This window comes from Thalassophryne amazonica, chromosome 2 (genome assembly GCF_902500255.1).
Source record: "Thalassophryne amazonica chromosome 2, fThaAma1.1, whole genome shotgun sequence".
In the NCBI taxonomy this organism is placed as follows: Eukaryota; Metazoa; Chordata; class Actinopteri; order Batrachoidiformes; family Batrachoididae; genus Thalassophryne; species Thalassophryne amazonica.
This window is the reverse complement of record NC_047104.1, coordinates 92060349-92080236: the sequence shown is the minus strand read 5'-3', so window position 1 is coordinate 92080236 and position 19888 is coordinate 92060349. Positions and strand designations below refer to the sequence as shown.

The window sequence follows — 19888 nt, the reverse complement described above, 5'->3', positions numbered from 1 at the left end:
GGCAGTGGCCACCTGGGGTTCGGGACTTGGCGGCTCCAGTATCCCCGGGGTTCGGTGGCAGAGGAAATCGGGTGGTTCCGGTTCGACTCGGACAGACGTCTCCTATCGTCGAGCCTGCCCACACGACACCTTTGGAATTCGGTTACTGCTGTATTTGTAATCTGTTGTGTTTGTTGTGTGAGTTCACAACAGTAAAACTTTGTGATTTGACTTTCTCCATTGTCCGTTCATTTGCGCCCCCTGTTGTGGGTCCGTGTTCCTACACTTTCCCAACATATATATATATATATATATATATATATATATATATATATATATATATATATATATATATATATATATATATATATATATATATATATATATATCAGATGTCTTATTCAGTGGCTGCCAGAGTTGAACTGAGTTCAACTGGTGATCCAGGGTGAATGCAACTTCTGAAATGACATGTTACTGAACAATGACAAAGAAAATATACAATGAATAAGTCATCAGAGTGTGAAAGTGTGACAGCTCCCTAACGCGGTGGCTCTGTTTTTTGTGTGTGTGTGTGTGTGTGTGTGTGTGTGTGTGTGTGTGTGTGTGTGTGTGTGTGTGTGTGTGTGTGTGTGTGTGTGTGTGTGTGTGTGTGCGTGCGTGCGTGTGTGCGTGCGTGCATGCATGCAGTGGGCATGGGAGAGCTGCAGGTGATTAAAAAGGAGCTGACTCTGATAAAGACACAGATCGATGGGCTGCTCGACAGCCTCGACAGGATGGACACACAAAGGAATGACTACAAAGGTGAGACACATTCAGAAAGACAGCGTAGGCAGGACGGTGTTAGACACAGTGATCTGTTGATACATCAGAAACACTTTCAGGTGGACTCCAGCGAGGTTCAGCTTTGCACCGATCACAAAATGATTCAGTTTATCTGTGCAGCAGGGAAAGGAGGGAATGCAAAACAACCTGGCCTGGCTGATCATACTTTTGCCTCAGTTATGTTTAAGTTAAACTGACGGTGAGATCAGGATAACTGTGATAAACGTGCAGAACAAACAGTGTTCTACTCAAGTATGGGACATGACGAAGATTCAGACAATATTCTATTCAATATTATATTCAGAATATATTATTATTAGTGGCGACCAGAGGAGTGCTTGGTGGCGCTGAGATCTGCTGCTGCCCTCAGGTGGACATTTAAATACAGCACTGATACTGTGCCAACACCATTAGCAGGTGCACGGTAATACCAACGCTGAGCTTTATTATCCTCCCAGAGGAAATCGATTTTAGTGCAATCTTAATTAAACTGATTGTAAACTAAAACACCATTTGTTCCATTCCACCTCCCTCACTTCCTCCATCACTTTGGCTCTAAAACGTTACTGCATAAAACCATTTTTACATCAAGCTGAGTTTCAAAATGCAGTGTGTAGTTTTCCTGTCTGCACTGTCTGACCTTGGCGAATGATAGCTCTTGATATTCATCCATCTCCTGCTCATATTAAGCCCCTATCTAATTTGACGTTCTTCTCCCTCTCACTTGCTCCTTGTCTGTCTGTCTTCATTCTGTCACTCTTGTCTCAGAACTTTCTGTCTGTGCCCTTGAATAAACATGTCATTTTTATAAGCAGCCCTCACCAGATGAAGTGGTGCACATTATTCACACCAAACTCTTTTCCCCAAAGTCCTTGTCATGTTCATATGTTTTTTTGTGTGGTTTTGTAGGGTCCCCCCTTAGGGCTGACATTCCATCTGGATCACCGTACCCTCTGACAGCCAGCAGCCCTGAACACTCCTTCTCCTCCCTCTCCCCACACACCTCCTACCTTCCAATCCACAAGGGGAGCCCCAACCTGAGGGAGTCCTCTGATGACCATCACACGGTAAATCCACTTAGCACATCAGCATATTACAGTTCTCTAAATGAGTGTCAGTGTAAGAAGGAGACTAGTGAGGGAAGCCACCAAGACACCCATGGTGGTAACTCTGAGGGAATTACGTGCTGCTGCAGCTGTGATTGTCTGTTGCTTCACCAGTCACAGTATCATGGTAGAACCCTGTTTAGTTGGAGTTTTGTTCGTTTGGGGGGTGGTGCATCGCATCAGTGTCCATGGGATATTTTTGGGTCCAAACCTATACATCGCTTTGTAAGAGTGCTTTCACACAGACGTCATTTGGGTTGTATACTTGAGCTTTTCTGTTTTATCCAGTCTTGTATAAAGTATCTCAAAGTGATACTTGAGTGAAAGTACAAGTATCTTACCACAAAATTACTTTGGTAAAAATTGAAGTCTCCTTTAAAACTATTACTTGAGTAAAAGTCTTAAAGTATCTGGCATTTTACTGTACTTAAGTATCAAAAGTAAATTTGTCATATAAAATGTACTGTAAGTAAAGTATTGAGTAAAAGTAAAATCCAAAACGAGTGGAGAGTGAAACGGCGACAGAAAAGAAAGTCAGTGTGGTGTCTGGAGAAACCAGGAGGGGGCCTCAACCTAAAAGCCTGGATCTGCCTCTGGCGGAGCAGTTGGTGTTGGGATGAGTGTCGTTCTTTTTCTGAAGACCACGCAGTCTTTTTCCTGGAAGACCCACACACACTTTTCTGTTAAACACAACTGCCAGGCTCTTGTGAAACAGAACAGTCATTTATAGCTACACAGTTGTGCCAAATTTAAGTTAAAAAAAAAAAACCTTCCAAGCATCACCACCACCAACCACTACAAAGCAACCAAACACAGCGCTCTTTGCGTTCTGGAATCCAAAACGCGGCGCCACTTTTACGCAGCGCTTCTCCGCGAACATTTTAAATAAGATAAATAAAATGAAACAGACACACTGGCTCATTTTGTTGTTAGTATTCCTCCTACGTGTGTGTTAATTCCGATTGTGCACTGCACTCCACTGTATGTGTGTGTGCGCCAGTGTGTGCGTATTTGGTGTCCAAAATGCAGATGATTTTCTCCCTCTGCAGTCTCCTCTTCCTCAGCACGGAAGAGGAGACTGAAGATATTTTATTTTATTTTAATTTTTGTCTTTTAAACGTGTTTTATGTCAAACATGGCATTTGTTGCTGCAGGGGTGAAAGGCGCCGCACTCCGGTTGAAGATGACTGTATCTGCTGTGCTCCAGTTTATACTTTCACCTCTGCAAACAGGCATTGCCCAATCAAGTTTCTTCTACTTTTATATTGTAGTAATGAGTAACGAAGATGTTTAAGAGAAATGTATCGGAGTAATATACATTTTACTGAGGAAATGTATTGGAGTAAGGTGAAAGTCGCCACAAATGTAAATAATGAAGTAAAGTACAGATATGTCAAAATTCTACTTAAGTACAGTAATGAAGTATTTCTATTTCGTTATATTACAGCACCAGTTTTATCGCTGAGGTGTCAAAGCACCTTGAGATTGTGGCCCAGTCAGACGATTTCTGCTTTAATCTAAGGAGGTGATCTTGGTCCAGCAAAAAAAAAAAAAAAAAAAAAAAAGAATCATGGTTCAATTCCTTTGTGGCTTGAAATCATTTATTTGGGTAATTTAGACATTCAGATTGCTTACAGAACATTTTTGCAAAGTATACTTTTGTCACTCACTCTACTGGTCTCTCGTAAAACAGAATTTCCATGAATGACCATATTATTTGCACTCTTCTGCTGCTTTCTTGTCAGCAACAACACAGTTTTAGCACAATCTAGTTTATTTCATAAATTGAAACTAGTTTTGCATCGTACCAGTGAAGATGTTGCTGCTAGTAATAATGCTATAAAACCAAAAACCCTCAGACACTTTATGACTTATATTATCTTGCTGAAAATGTGTATAATAGCCTCCTGTTAAGATTCTATTTGAAGCATACACTGAAAAAGAGAATGTTTGAACCAACTTAAAAAGTATTACAAACCTGAATGAATTAAGTTGTTTGAACTTGTAAGTTAGAGTTGATTTAACTTTCAAACATAAGTTCAAACAACTTAATTCATTCAGGTTTGTAACACTTTTTTTAAGTTGGTTCAAACCTTCTCTTTTTTCAGTGTATCAACATAGATGCATCGTGTAATTTCCTTCAAATGTGTGGTGCACTGGGTCAAGAGCAAGAACCAGCTAACATGTCCATTTGTAAATGGTGTTCATGGGTGATTTTAGAGAACTTCCTGCCTTCACCAATTTTCTTATGTTTTGAATTGGGGTTATTGTGTATGTATGTATTTATTTATTTATTTTGTATGTACAGACAAAAATTTACAAGCGATGCAAACCTACAGTAGGAATCCATCTGCTGTGGTCCAAAGCTATGTTTTTAGTGAGTGAGTGAATGTTTCCTTCATTTGAAGCAGTTTTAGTGTGAAAACACTACATAAATTAGATGATGTAATAAGGTTGACACTGTCCTGTTTAAATCGACAGTTTGAAATGTAGTATTAATGTACTGTAATACACTACACTACACTTTCATCTTATTTCATTTCATTTTCAGTCTGACATCTCAGGGATATGTGTGTATGTATGAGTATGTGAGGGGTTGGGGTGGTGTGGGTGGGGGGTTCAGGCCCGGATCCAGATCGGTTTGGACCGATGCAGTTGCATCGGTCAAATTTTTTTACACATCATTCGTCATCGGTAAAAAAAAAAAAAAAAAAAAAAAACATTGAATAATCCCGAATAGTGCCGAACGTGTCCCCGCGGTGAACACAGCTTTGGTTTTCATGTCAACCTATAGTCCATAAATTATACGGATTTTTCCAAGTTTCAGAGTCATACAAATACATACAAACGTACAAATAAAGTCAGATATTTAGGGTTTGGTCTGCAGCAGCTCTGTAATCAACCGTTTCAGCAGCGCAACTCCACTTTGAAGCCATGAACCATTGAAGCAATGCTTCTTTGATTCGCTACTCTTCAGAAGCGGTAAATCCACTTCTTAACCCCTCGCAAAGCCATTAAAATATCATGAGTCACTTTTGTGCGTATTAAAGTCACTAACTGGGACTCTTGTCTTGTTGCTGTCAAGAAACGAGAATCATCCTCGGTTCCGTTCACACAGCTTGAAACACTGTGCGGCTCTCTGCCGAGACAGAGTCCGGTCTGAATTAATAACTTCAAAATGAATTGCCGCTTTAAATAAAATGACACCTCTTTCCAAACGTTGTAATACAGACAAGAAACTACAATCGACTAAAACGTTTTTTCCTCCCAAAATGATACGTGCTGTATTTCTTTACAAATTCCTGAAGTGAAGCACAGCAGATAGAGTTCAAAAGAAGAGTTCAAGAAAGAAAGAGTTCAAGAAAGAGTTCAGCTCAGATATATGGAAAGACATTCATGCCAATAATGTCTGAAAGGAAATGCTTTTGACAAAAACTACAGATTTTGTTTATTCCTATTTATGTCCAGAGATCAAGGATCCACCATGTAGAGTTTATTATGTCCAAAGTTTAAGGATCCAGTGACAAATTTCATATTTATTTACTTTAAGACTCAATAAAATGTTCAGTTTCAATTCAATTTCAATTTAATCGGCTTAGAAAGTGCCAAATCACACCAAAATCTAAATATACTAAAACAAATACATCACAATTGTACACATATCACAGTTGTGATATGTGTACAATTGTGATGTATTGATTTTAGTATATTTAGTCATGGACATGATGAATATTGTTACCTGCTTGTTGGGGAAAGTGAGGAACACGGACCCACAACAGGGGGCGCAAATGAACGGACAATGAAGAAGTCATATAACACGGTTTTACTGTTGTGAATTCGCACAACAAACACAACAGATCACAATTGTAAGAATAAACCAATTCCACTGGTGACGTGTGGGCAGGCTCGACGATAGGAGACGTCCGTCCGAGTCGAACCGGAACCACCCGATTTCCTCTGCCACCGAACCCCGGGAATACTGGAGCCGCCAAGTCCCGAACTCCCAGGTGGCCACTGCCTCCACTCGTCGGATCCGGTACTGCTGGCGAGGAACAGAAACAGTCAGATGTGGGTGCGGCTGCACCCAGCAACACGTAGGGTGGAAACACCACCTCCACCTCTAGTCACAAACAGTATTGCAGTGAAGGGTACTTATCCGATATGGATCAAGTTCAGTCTTCAGCTGTCTTAAGCACAAGCAAAAACAGGTTAGTCCTCAGAAATATGATGACTGGCTGAGTGCGTTACCTTCCTGGTAGAACGATATCTCGGCAATGAGATGGAGATGCCGTCCAGCTGATATACCCCTCAGCTGATGGATGTCAGCTGTTTCAGGTGATGGGTGACGGCTGTCACCTGGGCTGCTCCTCTTCAGCGGCAGCGCCCTCCGGAGCCTGGAGCCCGCACTCCAGGCGGGGCGCCCTCTGGTGGTGGTGGGCCAGCAGTACCTCCTCTTCAGCGGCCCACACAACACTGCTGGACTGTTTCTAATTTTGATTGGTATCAATGGAAAATGTTTTCTGTGACCTGTCTGTATCTCACTATTTTTAAGAATATATGCAGTCATACGAGGTTTATTAGAAAACTAACTGGCAGTTTTATAAAAAAAAAAAAAAAAGCTATATGGATTTGAATCACGTGTGATTACACTAGACATGCTTAAACCCTCGTGCGCATGCGTGAGTTTTTTCACGCGTGTCGGTGACGTCATCCGCCTGTGGGCAGGCTTTGAGTGAGCACTGGTCCCGCCCTCTCGGCTGAAATCCTTTGTCTGAGACGCTGCTGGAGACGGCGCGCGTTGCTTTATCAAAAATTTTTCAGGACCTGTGAGGGATATCCGAGTGGACACTATTCGAAAAATTCAGCTGGTTCTCGGTGAAAAGTTTAACGGCTGATGAGAGGTTGTGGAGTTTCTTTCGTTTTAAGGACAGTGTTATGTGGGCCGCTGAAGAGGAGGTACTGCTGGCCCACCACCACCAGAGGGCGCCCTGCTTGGAGTGCGGGCTCCAAGCACGAGAGGGCGCCAGACCCAGAAGAAGTGACAGCTGTCACTCATCGCACCAGCTGTCACTCATCTACACCACTTTATAAGCCGGACTGCAACTCCACCTCCTCGCCGAGAAATCAACTACTGAAGAGGTAATTTCTCTGCTGACTCATATCGTTGAGTGATAACCTGAACTTCTTTTGCAGCCGTTATCCTGTGGTGTTCTTCCTTATCTGTGGGATTGGCGTTTGGTGTGACAGCGACGGCTTCGCCTCACACCCCAAACCAGATAAGTGGATTAAACAGGAGCTGCACGAGTGTGCGATTGGAGGTGGAGGTGCTCCCTCCTAACTGTGTGCAGACTGTGGATTACTGAGTGTGCGGACTCACACTCATTCATCTTGTCTTCGCTTTCTGCCAGCAGTACCAGGGTCGACAGCCGAAGACAGAGGCCACCTGGGGACTCGGGACTTGGCGGCTCCAGTGTTCTTCAGACCGTTGGTGGTGGAAGCCGTGTGGGACGCGGCTTCTCTCTCGTCGGGGGTCTTCTATCTTCGAGCCTGCCCACACGTCACCTGGTGTTAATTGACTTTACAAATTTTGTATATTTCGTTGTGTGTTGTCACAACATTAAATTGTTACTTTTTGGCTTATTCATTGTCCATTCATTTGCGCCCCCTGTTGTGGGTCCGTGCTACGACACCTTCCCAACAGACAGCTCACAAAGCGGATCAGCGCGGCGCGGTTGGAGGTGGCGTCCGTCTGGCTGTTTCGAGCTGAAAACATCCTAATTTAAGGCTCTGTTCACCCAGGTCGTCGTCAGAGAACAGAGAAGTTTCAGAAGAAGTCGGCATGAGGAGTTTATGCGGACATTCCACTGTTAAAGGAGATTTTGTAATGAAAGAACGTGCGGGCAAATTCGCTGAGTCGGTTCCGTGACGACGACGCAAATCCGTCTGCGCCGCAACAGGAAAAACACCTCCGTGTTGAAAACCATTTGTAAAATTCAGGCGGCTTTTGATGGCTTTCAACAAGTGAATATCTGAGAAATTGTTTAACAGCTGGGCATGTTCCAACTTGTCTGTTAAGGTTTCCAATGGAGGTGTTTTTCCTGTCGCGACCCCCCGCGGTCGGGTCCGGCCCGACATGCGAATCTGCCCGCACGTTCTTTCATTACAAAATCTCCTTTAACAGTGGAATGTCCGCATAAACTCCTCATGCCGACTTCTTCTGAAACTTCTCTGTTTTCTGACGACGACCTGGGTGAACAGAGCCTGAAATGTGGAAGTTTTCAGCTTGAAACAGCGAGACAACGCCGCCTCGGAACGCAGATCGCCATCAGGCACTTACAGACCAAAATCTCTCATCAGCCGTTAAAATTTTTACCGAAAACCAGCTGAATTTATCGAATGGTGTCCACTTAGTTATGCCTTACAGTTTTTGAAAAAAATTTGATCAAACAAAGCAGCAGTCTCTGAGCCATTCCTAAACAATGAAAAAATCAACGAGAGGGTGGGCCACTCCTCACTCAAAGACTGCCCACAGGCGAATGACGTAACCGACAGGTGTGAAAAAACTCTTGCATGCCCACGAGGGCTCAAGCATGTTATTAATTATTTAAGATGCATTTACACGATGCATCATGTTAAGAATTATTTACACATTATTCACTTTGCGTGTTTTTAGGAATCCGCTAGCTTAGCGTAGCTACTAGCTCTTAGCCAATTTAGCATGGCGGCTTCTCCTGTCTCTCCCGCACTTTTCTGCTCTGGGTGTGAAATGTTTAGTTATTCCTCGGCCTCCTTTAGCAGTAACGGTACTTGTAATAAGTGTAGCTTATTCATAGCTTTGGAGGCCAGGCTGGGCGAATTGGAGACTCGGCTCCGCACCGTGGAAAATTCTACAGCTAGCCAGGCCCCTGTAGTCGGTGCGGACCAAGGTAGCTTAGCCGCCGTTAGTTACCCCCTGGCAGATCCCGAGCAGCCGGGAAAGCAGGCCGACTGGGTGACTGTGAGGAGGAAGCGTAGTTCTAAACAGAAGCCCCGTGTACACCGCCAACCCGTTCACATTTCTAACCATTTTTCCCCACTCGACGACACACCCGCCGAGGATCAAACTCTGGTTATTGGCGACTCTGTTTTGAGAAATGTGAAGTTAGCGACACCAGCAACCATAGTCAATTGTCTTCCGGGGGCCAGAGCAGGCGACATTGAAGGAAATTTGAAACTGCTGGCTAAGGCTAAGCGTAAATTTGGTAAGATTGTAATTCACGTCGGCAGTAATGACACCCGGTTACGCCAATCGGAGGTCACTAAAATTAACATTAAATCGGTGTGTAACTTTGCAAAAACAATGTCGGACTCTGTAGTTTTCTCTGGGCCCCTCCCCAATCGGACCGGGAGTGACATGTTTAGCCGCATGTTCTCCTTGAATTGCTGGCTGTCTGAGTGGTGTCCAAAAAATGAGGTGGGCTTCATAGATAATTGGCAAAGCTTCTGGGGAAAACCTGGTCTTGTTAGGAGAGACGGCATCCATCCCACTTTGGATGGAGCAGCTCTCATTTCTAGAAATCTGGCCAATTTTCTTAAATCCTCCAAACCGTGACTATCCAGGGTTGGGACCAGGAAGCAGAGTTGTAGTCTTACACACCTCTCTGCAGCTTCTCTCCCCCTGCCATCCCCTCATTACCCCATCCCCGTAGAGACGGTGCCTGCTCCCAGACTACCAATAACCAGCAAAAATCTATTTAAGCATAAAAATTCAAAAAGAAAAAATAATATAGCACCTTCAACTGCACCACAGACTAAAACAGTTAAATGTGGTCTATTAAACATTAGGTCTCTCTCTTCTAAGTCCCTGTTGGTAAATGATATAATAATTGATCAACATATTGATTTATTCTGCCTTACAGAAACCTGGTTACAGCAGGATGAATATGTTAGTTTAAATGAGTCAACACCCCCGAGTCACACTAACTGTCAGAATGCTCGTAGCACGGGCCGGGGCGGAGGATTAGCAGCAATCTTCCATTCCAGCTTATTAATTAATCAAAAACCCAGACAGAGCTTTAATTCATTTGAAAGCTTGACTCTTAGTCTTGACCATCCAAATTGGAAGTCCCAAAAACCAGTTTTATTTGTTATTATCTATCGTCCACCTGGTCGTTACTGTGAGTTTCTCTGTGAATTTTCAGACCTTTTGTCTGACTTGGTGCTTAGCTCAGATAAGATAATTATAGTGGGCGATTTTAACATCTACACAGATGCTGAGAATGACAGCCTCAACACTGCATTCAATCTATTATTAGACTCTATTGGCTTTGCTCAAAAAGTAAATGAGTCCACCCACCACTTTAATCATATCTTAGATCTTGTTCTGACTTATGGTATGGAAATAGAAGACTTAACAGTATTCCCTGAAAACTCCCTTCTGTCTGATCATTTCTTAATAACATTTACATTTACTCTGATGGACTACCCAGCAGTGGGGAATAAGTTTCATTACACTAGAAGTCTTTCAGAAAGCGCTGTAACTAGGTTTAAGGATATGATTCCTTCTTTATGTTCTCTAATGCCATATACCAACACAGTGCAGAGTAGCTACCTAAACTCTGTAAGTGAGATAGAGTTTCTCGTCAATAGTTTTACATCCTCATTGAAGACAACTTTGGGTGCTGCAGCTCCTCTGAAAAAGAGAGCTTTAAATCAGAAGTGCCTGACTCCGTGGTATAACTCACAAACTCGTAGCTTAAAGCAGATAACCCGTAAGTTGGAGAGGAAATGGCGTCTCACTAATTTAGAAGATCTTCACTTAGCCTGGAAAAAGAGTCTGTTGCTCTATAAAAAAGCCCTCCGTAAAGCTAGGACATCTTTCTACTCATCACTAATTGAAGAAAATAAGAACAACCCCAGGTTTCTTTTCAGCACTGTAGCCAGGCTGACAAAGAGTCAGAGCTCTATTGAGCTGAGTATTCCATTAACTTTAACTAGTAATGACTTCATGACTTTCTTTGCTAACAAAATTTTAACTATTAGAGAAAAAATTACTCATAACCATCCGAAAGACGTATCGTTATCTTTGGCTGCTTTCAGTGATGCCGGTATTTGGTTAGACTCTTTCTCTCCGATTGTTCTGTCTAAGTTATTTTCATTAGTTACTTCATCCAAACCATCAACATGTTTATTAGACCCCATTCCTACCAGGCTGCTCAAGGAAGCCCTACCATTATTTAATGCTTCAATCTTAAATATGATCAATCTATCTTTGTTAGTTGGCTATGTACCACAGGCTTTTAAGGTGGCAGTAATTAAACCATTACTTAAAAAGCCATCACTTGACCCAGCTATCTTAGCTAATTATAGGCCAATCTCCAACCTTCCTTTTCTCTCAAAAATTCTTGAAAGGGTAGTTGTAAAACAGCTAACTGATCATCTGCAGAGGAATGGTCTATATGAAGAGTTTCAGTCAGGTTTTAGAATTCATCATAGTACAGAAACAGCATTAGTGAAGGTTACAAATGATCTTCTTATGGCCTCAGACAGTGGACTCATCTCTGTGCTTGTTCTGTTAGACCTCAGTGCTGCTTTTGATACTGTTGACCATAAAATTTTACTACAGAGATTAGAGCATGCCATAGGTATTAAAGGCACTGCGCTGCGGTGGTTTGAATCATATTTATCTAATAGATTACAATTTGTTCATGTAAATGGGGAATCTTCTTCACAGACTAAGGTTAATTATGGAGTTCCACAAGGTTCTGTGCTAGGACCAATTTTATTCACTTTATACATGCTTCCCTTAGGCAGTATTATTAGACGGCATTGCTTAAATTTTCATTGTTACGCAGATGATACCCAGCTTTATCTATCCATGAAGCCAGAGGACACACACCAATTAGCTAAACTGCAGGATTGTCTTACAGACATAAAGACATGGATGACCTCTAATTTCCTGCTTTTAAACTCAGATAAAACTGAAGTTATTGTACTTGGCCCCACAAATCTTAGAAACATGGTGTCTAACCAGATCCTTACTCTGGATGGCATTACCCTGACCTCTAGTAATACTGTGAGAAATCTTGGAGTCATTTTTGATCAGGATATGTCATTCAAAGCGCATATTAAACAAATATGTAGGACTGCTTTTTTGCATTTACGCAATATCTCTAAAATCAGAAAGGTCTTGTCTCAGAGTGATGCTGAAACACTAATTCATGCATTTATTTCCTCTAGGCTGGACTATTGTAATTCATTATTATCAGGTTGTCCTAAAAGTTCCCTAAAAAGCCTTCAGTTAATTCAAAATGCTGCAGCTAGAGTACTGACGGGGACTAGAAGGAGAGAGCATATCTCACCCATATTGGCCTCTCTTCATTGGCTTCCTGTTAATTCTAGAATAGAATTTTAAATTCTTCTTCTTACTTATAAGGTTTTGAATAATCAGGTCCCATCTTATCTTAGGGACCTCATAGTACCATATCACCCCAATAGAGCGCTTCGCTCTCAGACTGCAGGCTTACTTGTAGTTCCTTACTTGTAATTCAGATCAGGGAGACAGACACCCTCTCTACTTTTAAGATTAGGCTTAAAACTTTCCTTTTTGCTAAAGCTTATAGTTAGGGCTGGATCAGGTGACCCTGAACCATCCCTTAGTTATGCTGCTATAGACGTAGACTGCTGGGGGGTTCCCATGATGCACTGTTTCTTTCTCTTTTTGCTCTGTATGCACCACTCTGCATTTAATCATTAGTGATCGATCTCTGCTCCCCTCCACAGCATGTCTTTTTCCTGGTTCTCTCCCTCAGCCCCAACCAGTCCCAGCAGAAGACTGCCCCTCCCTGAGCCTGGTTCTGCTGGAGGTTTCTTCCTGTTAAAAGGGAGTTTTTCCTTCCCACTGTAGCCAAGTGCTTGCTCACAGGGGGTCGTTTTGACCATTGGGGTTTTACCTAATTATTGTATGGCCTTGCCTTACAATATAAAGCGCCTTGGGGCAACTGTTTGTTGTGATTTGGCGCTATATAAAAAAAATTGATTGATTGATTGATTGATGTCTGATGTAATCACACGTGATTCAAATCCATATGGTTTTTGAAAAAAATAATAAGGTCGGATACTTTTCTAATAGACCTCATATTTTTATTGATTTTATCAACTGACAAAAAAAAAAAAAAAAAAATCATATATAGATTCAGGTATAACTGAAAGATTTTGGCAATAAATTTGATCCTGTTTACAGTCAGTTTTTGTTATAGTGGGTTTTTTTTTAGGACATCATATTTATACAAATAAGTGTTCACTATGGTCCATGAAGTATAATAAATATATTAAAAGAAGTGCGACAGTGTATGGTGCACACAAATAAAAGAATGAAGATTATTGAATAACAAGATGCGTGCGATTTTTATTTTATCATTGGCCAAAATGCATCTGTCAGATTTTCACTCTGGATCCAGCCCTGGGGTTTTGGTGTGATAGATGTGTGTTTTTACTTAAATCTTTGTTTTTTTCTTTGCATCCCTGCGAGAAACACCCTTTCATTTTGCATGCACTACAACTGTATGTACAGCTAAATGACAATAAGGGTTGTTTTGATTTGATTTGATGATACTCATAAAGCCTCATAATGTCTTTAATTTGAGATCGGATATGTAGGATATTTGGAAAATATGCACGAATTTCAAAGCAACAAAACACACTCAAAGATTAAATAGATGCAAAGAGAAATTAGCCAAAATTATAGAAAAACTATCAAATAAAAAACAAAATGGTGACATGAAGAGGGAAATGCCTTTCTGCAACAAATCTATTTAATATTGATATAATATCAAAATCTGATCATTAAAATGACATGATCTTTGTAAAATGCACTTTAATTTATTTCTACTGGTCTGTCTGTGTGTCTAACTGTCTCACTCAGATGAGCAACAACAGCTCTGACCACGAGGAGGAAATATGAGGCTGGCAGAAGACACGGATTACGTGCCAAACATTGAGGAAGAGAAAAACAATCGAGCCAAAATCTCTGAAGCTCCGCTCGTACATATCAAACGACACATTCAGCTGAATCACAGCATCCTGGTGTCTATAAACAACTGGCGCAAGATACTGCTGATTGATACACAGAGATTATAGCAGACAGCTTGGAGCAGTTTCTTTTTTAAGTAGGCATTTATGTTCCATCATAACTCTCAACACAGTATTAGTCGAAATAAAACAGAGCAGTGTTCTGATCACATATTTACTCTTGAAAACAGGCAGCATTATTTTCACAGTATTGATGTGGTTTTATGACTATAGTTTACATCATAGTTTATGTGCATTTTATGACTGCTGTTGGTAAAAGTGCTACATTAGTTTCTACTCAGAAGGAATAAGATAAGTGTTACGTTTTCAGGAAAATTAATGCCTAATGTTTTACCACCATTTCATTTCCAAAAACATGGGCTTTTCTAAAGTATGTAAATGACCTGCATTTTCAGAATAAGAACATAATTGGAATACTGTTATGTTGTTAATCACTCGTTCACGCATCTTCAACTGCTTACTCCATATTAAGGGGTCAACGGGGCTGGAGCCTATCCCAGCAGTCAAAGGGCGTGAGGTGGGGTACACCCTGGATAGGATGCCAGTCTGTCACAGGGCCACATTTAGACAAACAAACACATTTACACCTACAGACAATATAAGGTTTTCAATCCATCTAACCTGCATGTCTTTGGATGTGGAAGGAAGCCGAAGGACCCGGAGGGAACCCACACAAACATGGAGAGAACACACAAACTCCACAAAGAAAGGCCACAGGTGGGAATCAATCCCATGACCTTCCCGCTGTGACGCAACAGTCCTAACCACTAAACCACCGTGCTGCTGAAACAAATCTGCATATTGAAATTTGATCTTTTAAGAGGGTTTTCTGCTTACACTGAAATCACACATTCATATGATAATAAACCACTTACAGTGGGGCAAATAAATATTTGATCCAGTGTCAATTTTGCAAGTTTTCCCACCTACAAAGAATGGAGATGTCTGTAATTTTTATCATAGGTACACTTCAACTGTGGGAGACAGAATCTAAAAAATAAATTAGAAAATTACATTGTATGATTTTTAAATAATTAATTTGCATTTTGTTGCATGAAATAAGTATTTGATACACTAGAAAAACAGACCATAATATTTGGTACAGAAACCTTTGTTTGGAGTTACAGAGGTCAGATGTTTCCTGTAGTTCTTGACCAAGTTTGCACACACTGCAGCAGGGATTTTGGTCCACTCTTCTATACAGATCTTCTCCAGATCTTTCAGGTTTGGAGTATCAGCTCCTTCCAAAGATTTTCTATTGAGTTCAGGTCTGGAGACTGGCCAGGCCACTCCAGGACTTTGAAATGCTTCTTACGGAGCCCCTCCTTAGTTTTATTTTTTTTAGGTTCTGTCTCCCACAGTTGAAGTGTACCTACGATAAAACCTACAGACTTCTACATTCTTTGTAGGTGGGAAAACTTGCAAAACTGACAGTGGATTAGATACTTATTTGCCTCACTGTATGACGGGGAGATTCAACTGTCAATCACCAATACATATCAGGAAAGAAACACGTTTTTTGTAATATACATATGTCCTTATCATGTGGCATTTTTCATAGAATACAAGTATGTTCTCTTCTTATACGAATTAGAAGAATGTTAATATTCTCTTCCACAATGTGTTTGGCACTTTAACACGTGCACAGACGTGGGTCAGTGTGTAATATTGTGTATTATTGTAAACTTTACTGTAATTGTTCAGCTGTGTGATTTTAATCTTGAGTAGGACTTCCCATGTTTTTTTAAAGAAAACTGATGTTCTAATTCTTAGCGGGTTACATGTTTTTGTTTGCACTGTTAAAAGTGGAAATACTCAATGTCACAGTAGTAAAAGTATTTTCATATTTACAATAAATCATTGACATTTGTGGATTCTTTCATTCATTTATTTTTCATTATCTGTGCTGAATGTAAAGAGGAAAAGAGTGAAAGTAAAACATTTAGAAACTGTAGAAATAATTGATAGTCTTCTGCTACAAAATGTTTTGACTGAATCTCTTTGAGAAAATGGGCGTTACTACCAGAAGGGGCATTTAGACAAGATAACACTTACATCTCACATATTTGACACTGATTATATGGTGCTGTGTGGCCTTGACATTTGATCAATTCTGACCAAAATTTAACAATTTTATCCTAACACACAGCCGTTACACCATGCTTATTGTACAACCCCAATTCCATTTAAGTTGGGGCATTGTGAAAAATGTAAATAAAAACAGAAGACAATGATTTGCAAATCCTCTTCAACCTATATTCAGTTGAATACACCACAAAGACAAGATATTTAATGTTCAAACTGATAAACTTTTTTGTTTTTGTGCAAATATTTGCTCATTTTGAAATGGATGTCTGCAACACATTTCAAAAAAGCTGGGACAGTTTTATGTTTACCACTGTGTTACATCACCTTTCCTTCTAACAACACTCAATAAACATTTGGGAACTGAGGACACTAATTGTTGAAGCTTTGTAGGTGGAATTCTTTCCCATTCTTACTTGATGCATGACTTCAGTTGTTCAACAGTCCGGAGTCTCTGTTGTCACATTTTGCGCTTCATAATGCGCCACACATTTTCAATGGGTGACAGGTCTGGACTGCAGGCAGGCCAGTCTAGTACCTACAGTCTTTTACTATGAAGCCACGCTGTTGTAACACGTGCAGAATGTGGCTTCGCATTGTCTTGCTGAAATAAGCAGGGATGTCAATTAAAAAGACGTTGCTTGGATGGCAGCATGTGTTGCTCCAAAACCTGGATGTACCTTTCAGAATTGATGGTGCCATCACAGATGTGTAAGTTGCCCATGCCATGGGCACTAACACACCCCCATACCATCACAGATGCTGGCTTTTGAACTTTCCGCTGGTAACAATCCGGATGGTCTTTTTCCTGTTTTGTCTGGAGGCCACAAGGTCCATGATGTCCAAAAACAATTTGAAACATGGACTCATCAGACCACAGCACACTTTTCCATTTTGTGTCTGTCCATTTCAAATGAGCTCGGGCCCAGAGAAGGTGGCGGCGTTTCTGGATGTTGTTGATGTATGGCTTTCCCTTTGCATGGTAGAGTTTTAACTTGCACTTGTAGATGTAGTGACAAACTGTGTTAACTGACGGTGGTATTCTGAAGTGTTCCAGAGCCCATGCGATAAGATCCTTTACACAATGATAAGTAAGTCCCTTTGGCTGCTCCCTTGTTTGCACTCGGGGTCGCCACAGCAAATCCAAGGTGGATCTGCATGTTGATTTGGCACAGGTTTTACGCCGAATGCCCTTCCTGACGCAACTCCACATGTTGGTTTTTAATGCAGTGCCACTTGAGGGATCAAAGGTCACGGGCATTCAATGTTGACGGCCTTGCCGCTTACATGTAGAAAGTTCTCCAGATTCTCTGAATCTTCTGATTATATTATGGACTGTAGCTGATGGAATCCCTAAATTCCTTGCAATTGAACGTTGAGAAACATTGTTCTTAAACTGCTGGGCTATTTTTTTCATGCAGATGTTCACAAAGTCGTGATCCTCACCCCATATTTGCTTGTGAATGGCTGAGCCTTTTGGGGATGCTCCTTTTATACTCAATCATGACACTCATGTTGTGTGGGCCACCAGAAGAGGAGGTACTGCTGGCCCACCACCAGAGGGCGCCCTGCCTGAAGTGCGGGCTTCAGGCACGAGAGGGCGCTGCCGCCACGGACACAGCCGGGGGTGACAGCTGTCACTCATTATCTCTTGACAGCTGTCACCCATCTACACTACACCATCTCACTCCATAAAGACCGGACGTCATCTCCACCTCGTTGCCGAGATATCGTCTACCTGTGAAGGTAATATTCTCTGCTGTATCTGAACTTAACACTGACTTTATAGTCTGAACTTCTTTGCAGCCGTTTTCCTGTGGGTGTTGCCTTATCTGTGGGATTGGCGTTTTGGTGTGATCAGCGACTGCTTCGCTTCACACCCCAACCAGATAAGTGGTTAACAGGAGCTGCACGAGTGTGTGATTAGATGTGGAGGTGACTTTCCACCTTCTGACTGTTTTTGTTACTGGGTGTGCACACACCCACATCTATCTCACTGTTTGTGCTCCTCGCCAGCAGTACGAGATCCGGCAGTCGGGGACGGTGATCACCTGGGAATTCGGGATTTGGCGGCTCCAGTATTCACCAGGTTCGGTGGCGGCGGAAATCGTGTGGTTCTGGCTCTTCTCAGGACAGACGTCTTCTATCCTCGAGCCTGCCCACACGTCACCTTTGTGTATTGACTGCTATCAGATTCTGAGATTGTCTGTATATTTGTTGTGCACATTCACAACATTAAATTGTTACCTTTTGGCTCATCTATTGACCGTTCATTTGCGCCCCCTGTTGTGGGTCCGTGTCACTACACTTTCCCCAACAACTCACCTGTTTCCAGTTAGGTGTTCTTTGAGCATTCATCAACTTTCCCAGTCTTTTGTTGTCTCATCCCAACTTTTTTGAAAGAATTCCACCTACAAAGCTTCAACAATTAGTGTCCTCAGTTCCTAAATGCTTATTAAGTGTTGTTTGAAGGAAAGGCGATGTAACACAGTGGTAAACATACCACTGTCACAGCTTTTTTGAAACGTGTTGCAGGCATTCATTTCAAAATGAGCAAATATTTGCACAAAAACAAAGTTTATCCGTTTAAACATTAAATATCTTGTCTTGTGGTGGATTCAGTTGAATATAGGTTGAAGAGGATTTGCAAATCATGGTATTCTGTTTTTATTTAAATTTTACATAATGTCCCAACTTCATTGGGACATTATGACTGACTTTGAACTGTTTGAATTAAACAGTCTGTCATCACAGAAGACAAAACCTGCTAAATATTAAATGAATCATTCTTCCACATTTTTGTCCGTGCACGTTCAGGTTGGATAATGCATGCGTGTGCAGGGTTCTGTTTTTATTTTTCATTGCTATCATTTGTTTTCCAACTGGAGAAAGTCCAGTGAAAGGTGCAAATTATACAATGAGGTCATTTTTCTGCCGATTTAGCTGATGCTGCTCATGAATGAAGATGAAATGCACATGCATACACACATGCACCCACATAAGATAAATTCAAACTGAGTGTGAAAAATGAACCATTTAATATTTAGTTCATTTTTTTCTCCCTCTCTCATGCGCTCTCAGTGCGCATGAACAGTGAGGAAATATAACGGCAAACCGCTCAAAATTCAGCATATATGTGAAAAAAGTGGTAGATCTCCATGGAAATGTGTGTGATGTCATCTGTAGCACAAACTCCACATGACGTGAGACAACATGCAAAAGGGCTGATGAAGCGACTACACAGAAAGGTGTTTTTGCATCACCTCTGCGGATCAGGCCCATTTTAAGCTGTGCAACAGACAACTGCTGCCGTCCTGTGTAAACAGGGCCTTAGAACACCTCAATTGTAGTTTTACACTATACAGTATAAAGGAAGAATGAAGCTGTTCTTTCAGACGGCATTTTCTTCTTAGTGGATGTGAGCTTTCTTATCTTTTTTAAAATGGATAATTACCTTCCCAGCAATCAAAATATGTGATCAGGTGGCATCTTAAAACACGCTGAAGTCTTTGGATACTACTGAGGTGAGGTATCCTGAAGAAAATAGCTATTTTGAGTTCACCAAGAAGTGTGCCTGTTGCTTTGAAGCTACAGTGTGTAAAATTTTGTGGTATTTATCAGCAAATTGATGTGCACATTGATGAGCCTAGAATGAGCCCTTCGTGTCTAGAGGGGAGTGGGCCCCTTCATGGAGGCTACCATGTTGCAATGCCATATTGCTACCGTAGTCCAAAACTCTGCTTGTTGCCTTTTGCAGTGCAGCTGGAAGACTGACAAAAAAGGAAGAGCAATCTGTGGTTGCTCCCCTTTACAATGTCTACTGTTTG

At 41.4% G+C, this 19888-nt stretch overlaps 1 protein-coding gene across 2 annotated transcripts in view; it reads left to right on the top strand.

Annotated features, from left to right (window-relative positions):
* LOC117527099 (heterogeneous nuclear ribonucleoprotein C-like) overlaps positions 1 to 13911 on the top strand; it is a 174619-nt gene extending 160708 nt beyond the window's left edge. For both annotated transcript variants that reach the window (XM_034189282.1, XM_034189277.1), the window contains 3 exons: positions 667 to 780; positions 1711 to 1868; positions 13810 to 13911. In XM_034189282.1, the coding sequence (XP_034045173.1) occupies positions 667 to 780; positions 1711 to 1868; positions 13810 to 13848 (311 nt within the window). In that variant the 3' untranslated portion in view covers positions 13849 to 13911. The remainder of the gene's footprint in view (positions 1 to 666; positions 781 to 1710; positions 1869 to 13809) is intronic.
* The last annotated feature ends 5977 nt before the right edge of the window (positions 13912 to 19888 follow it).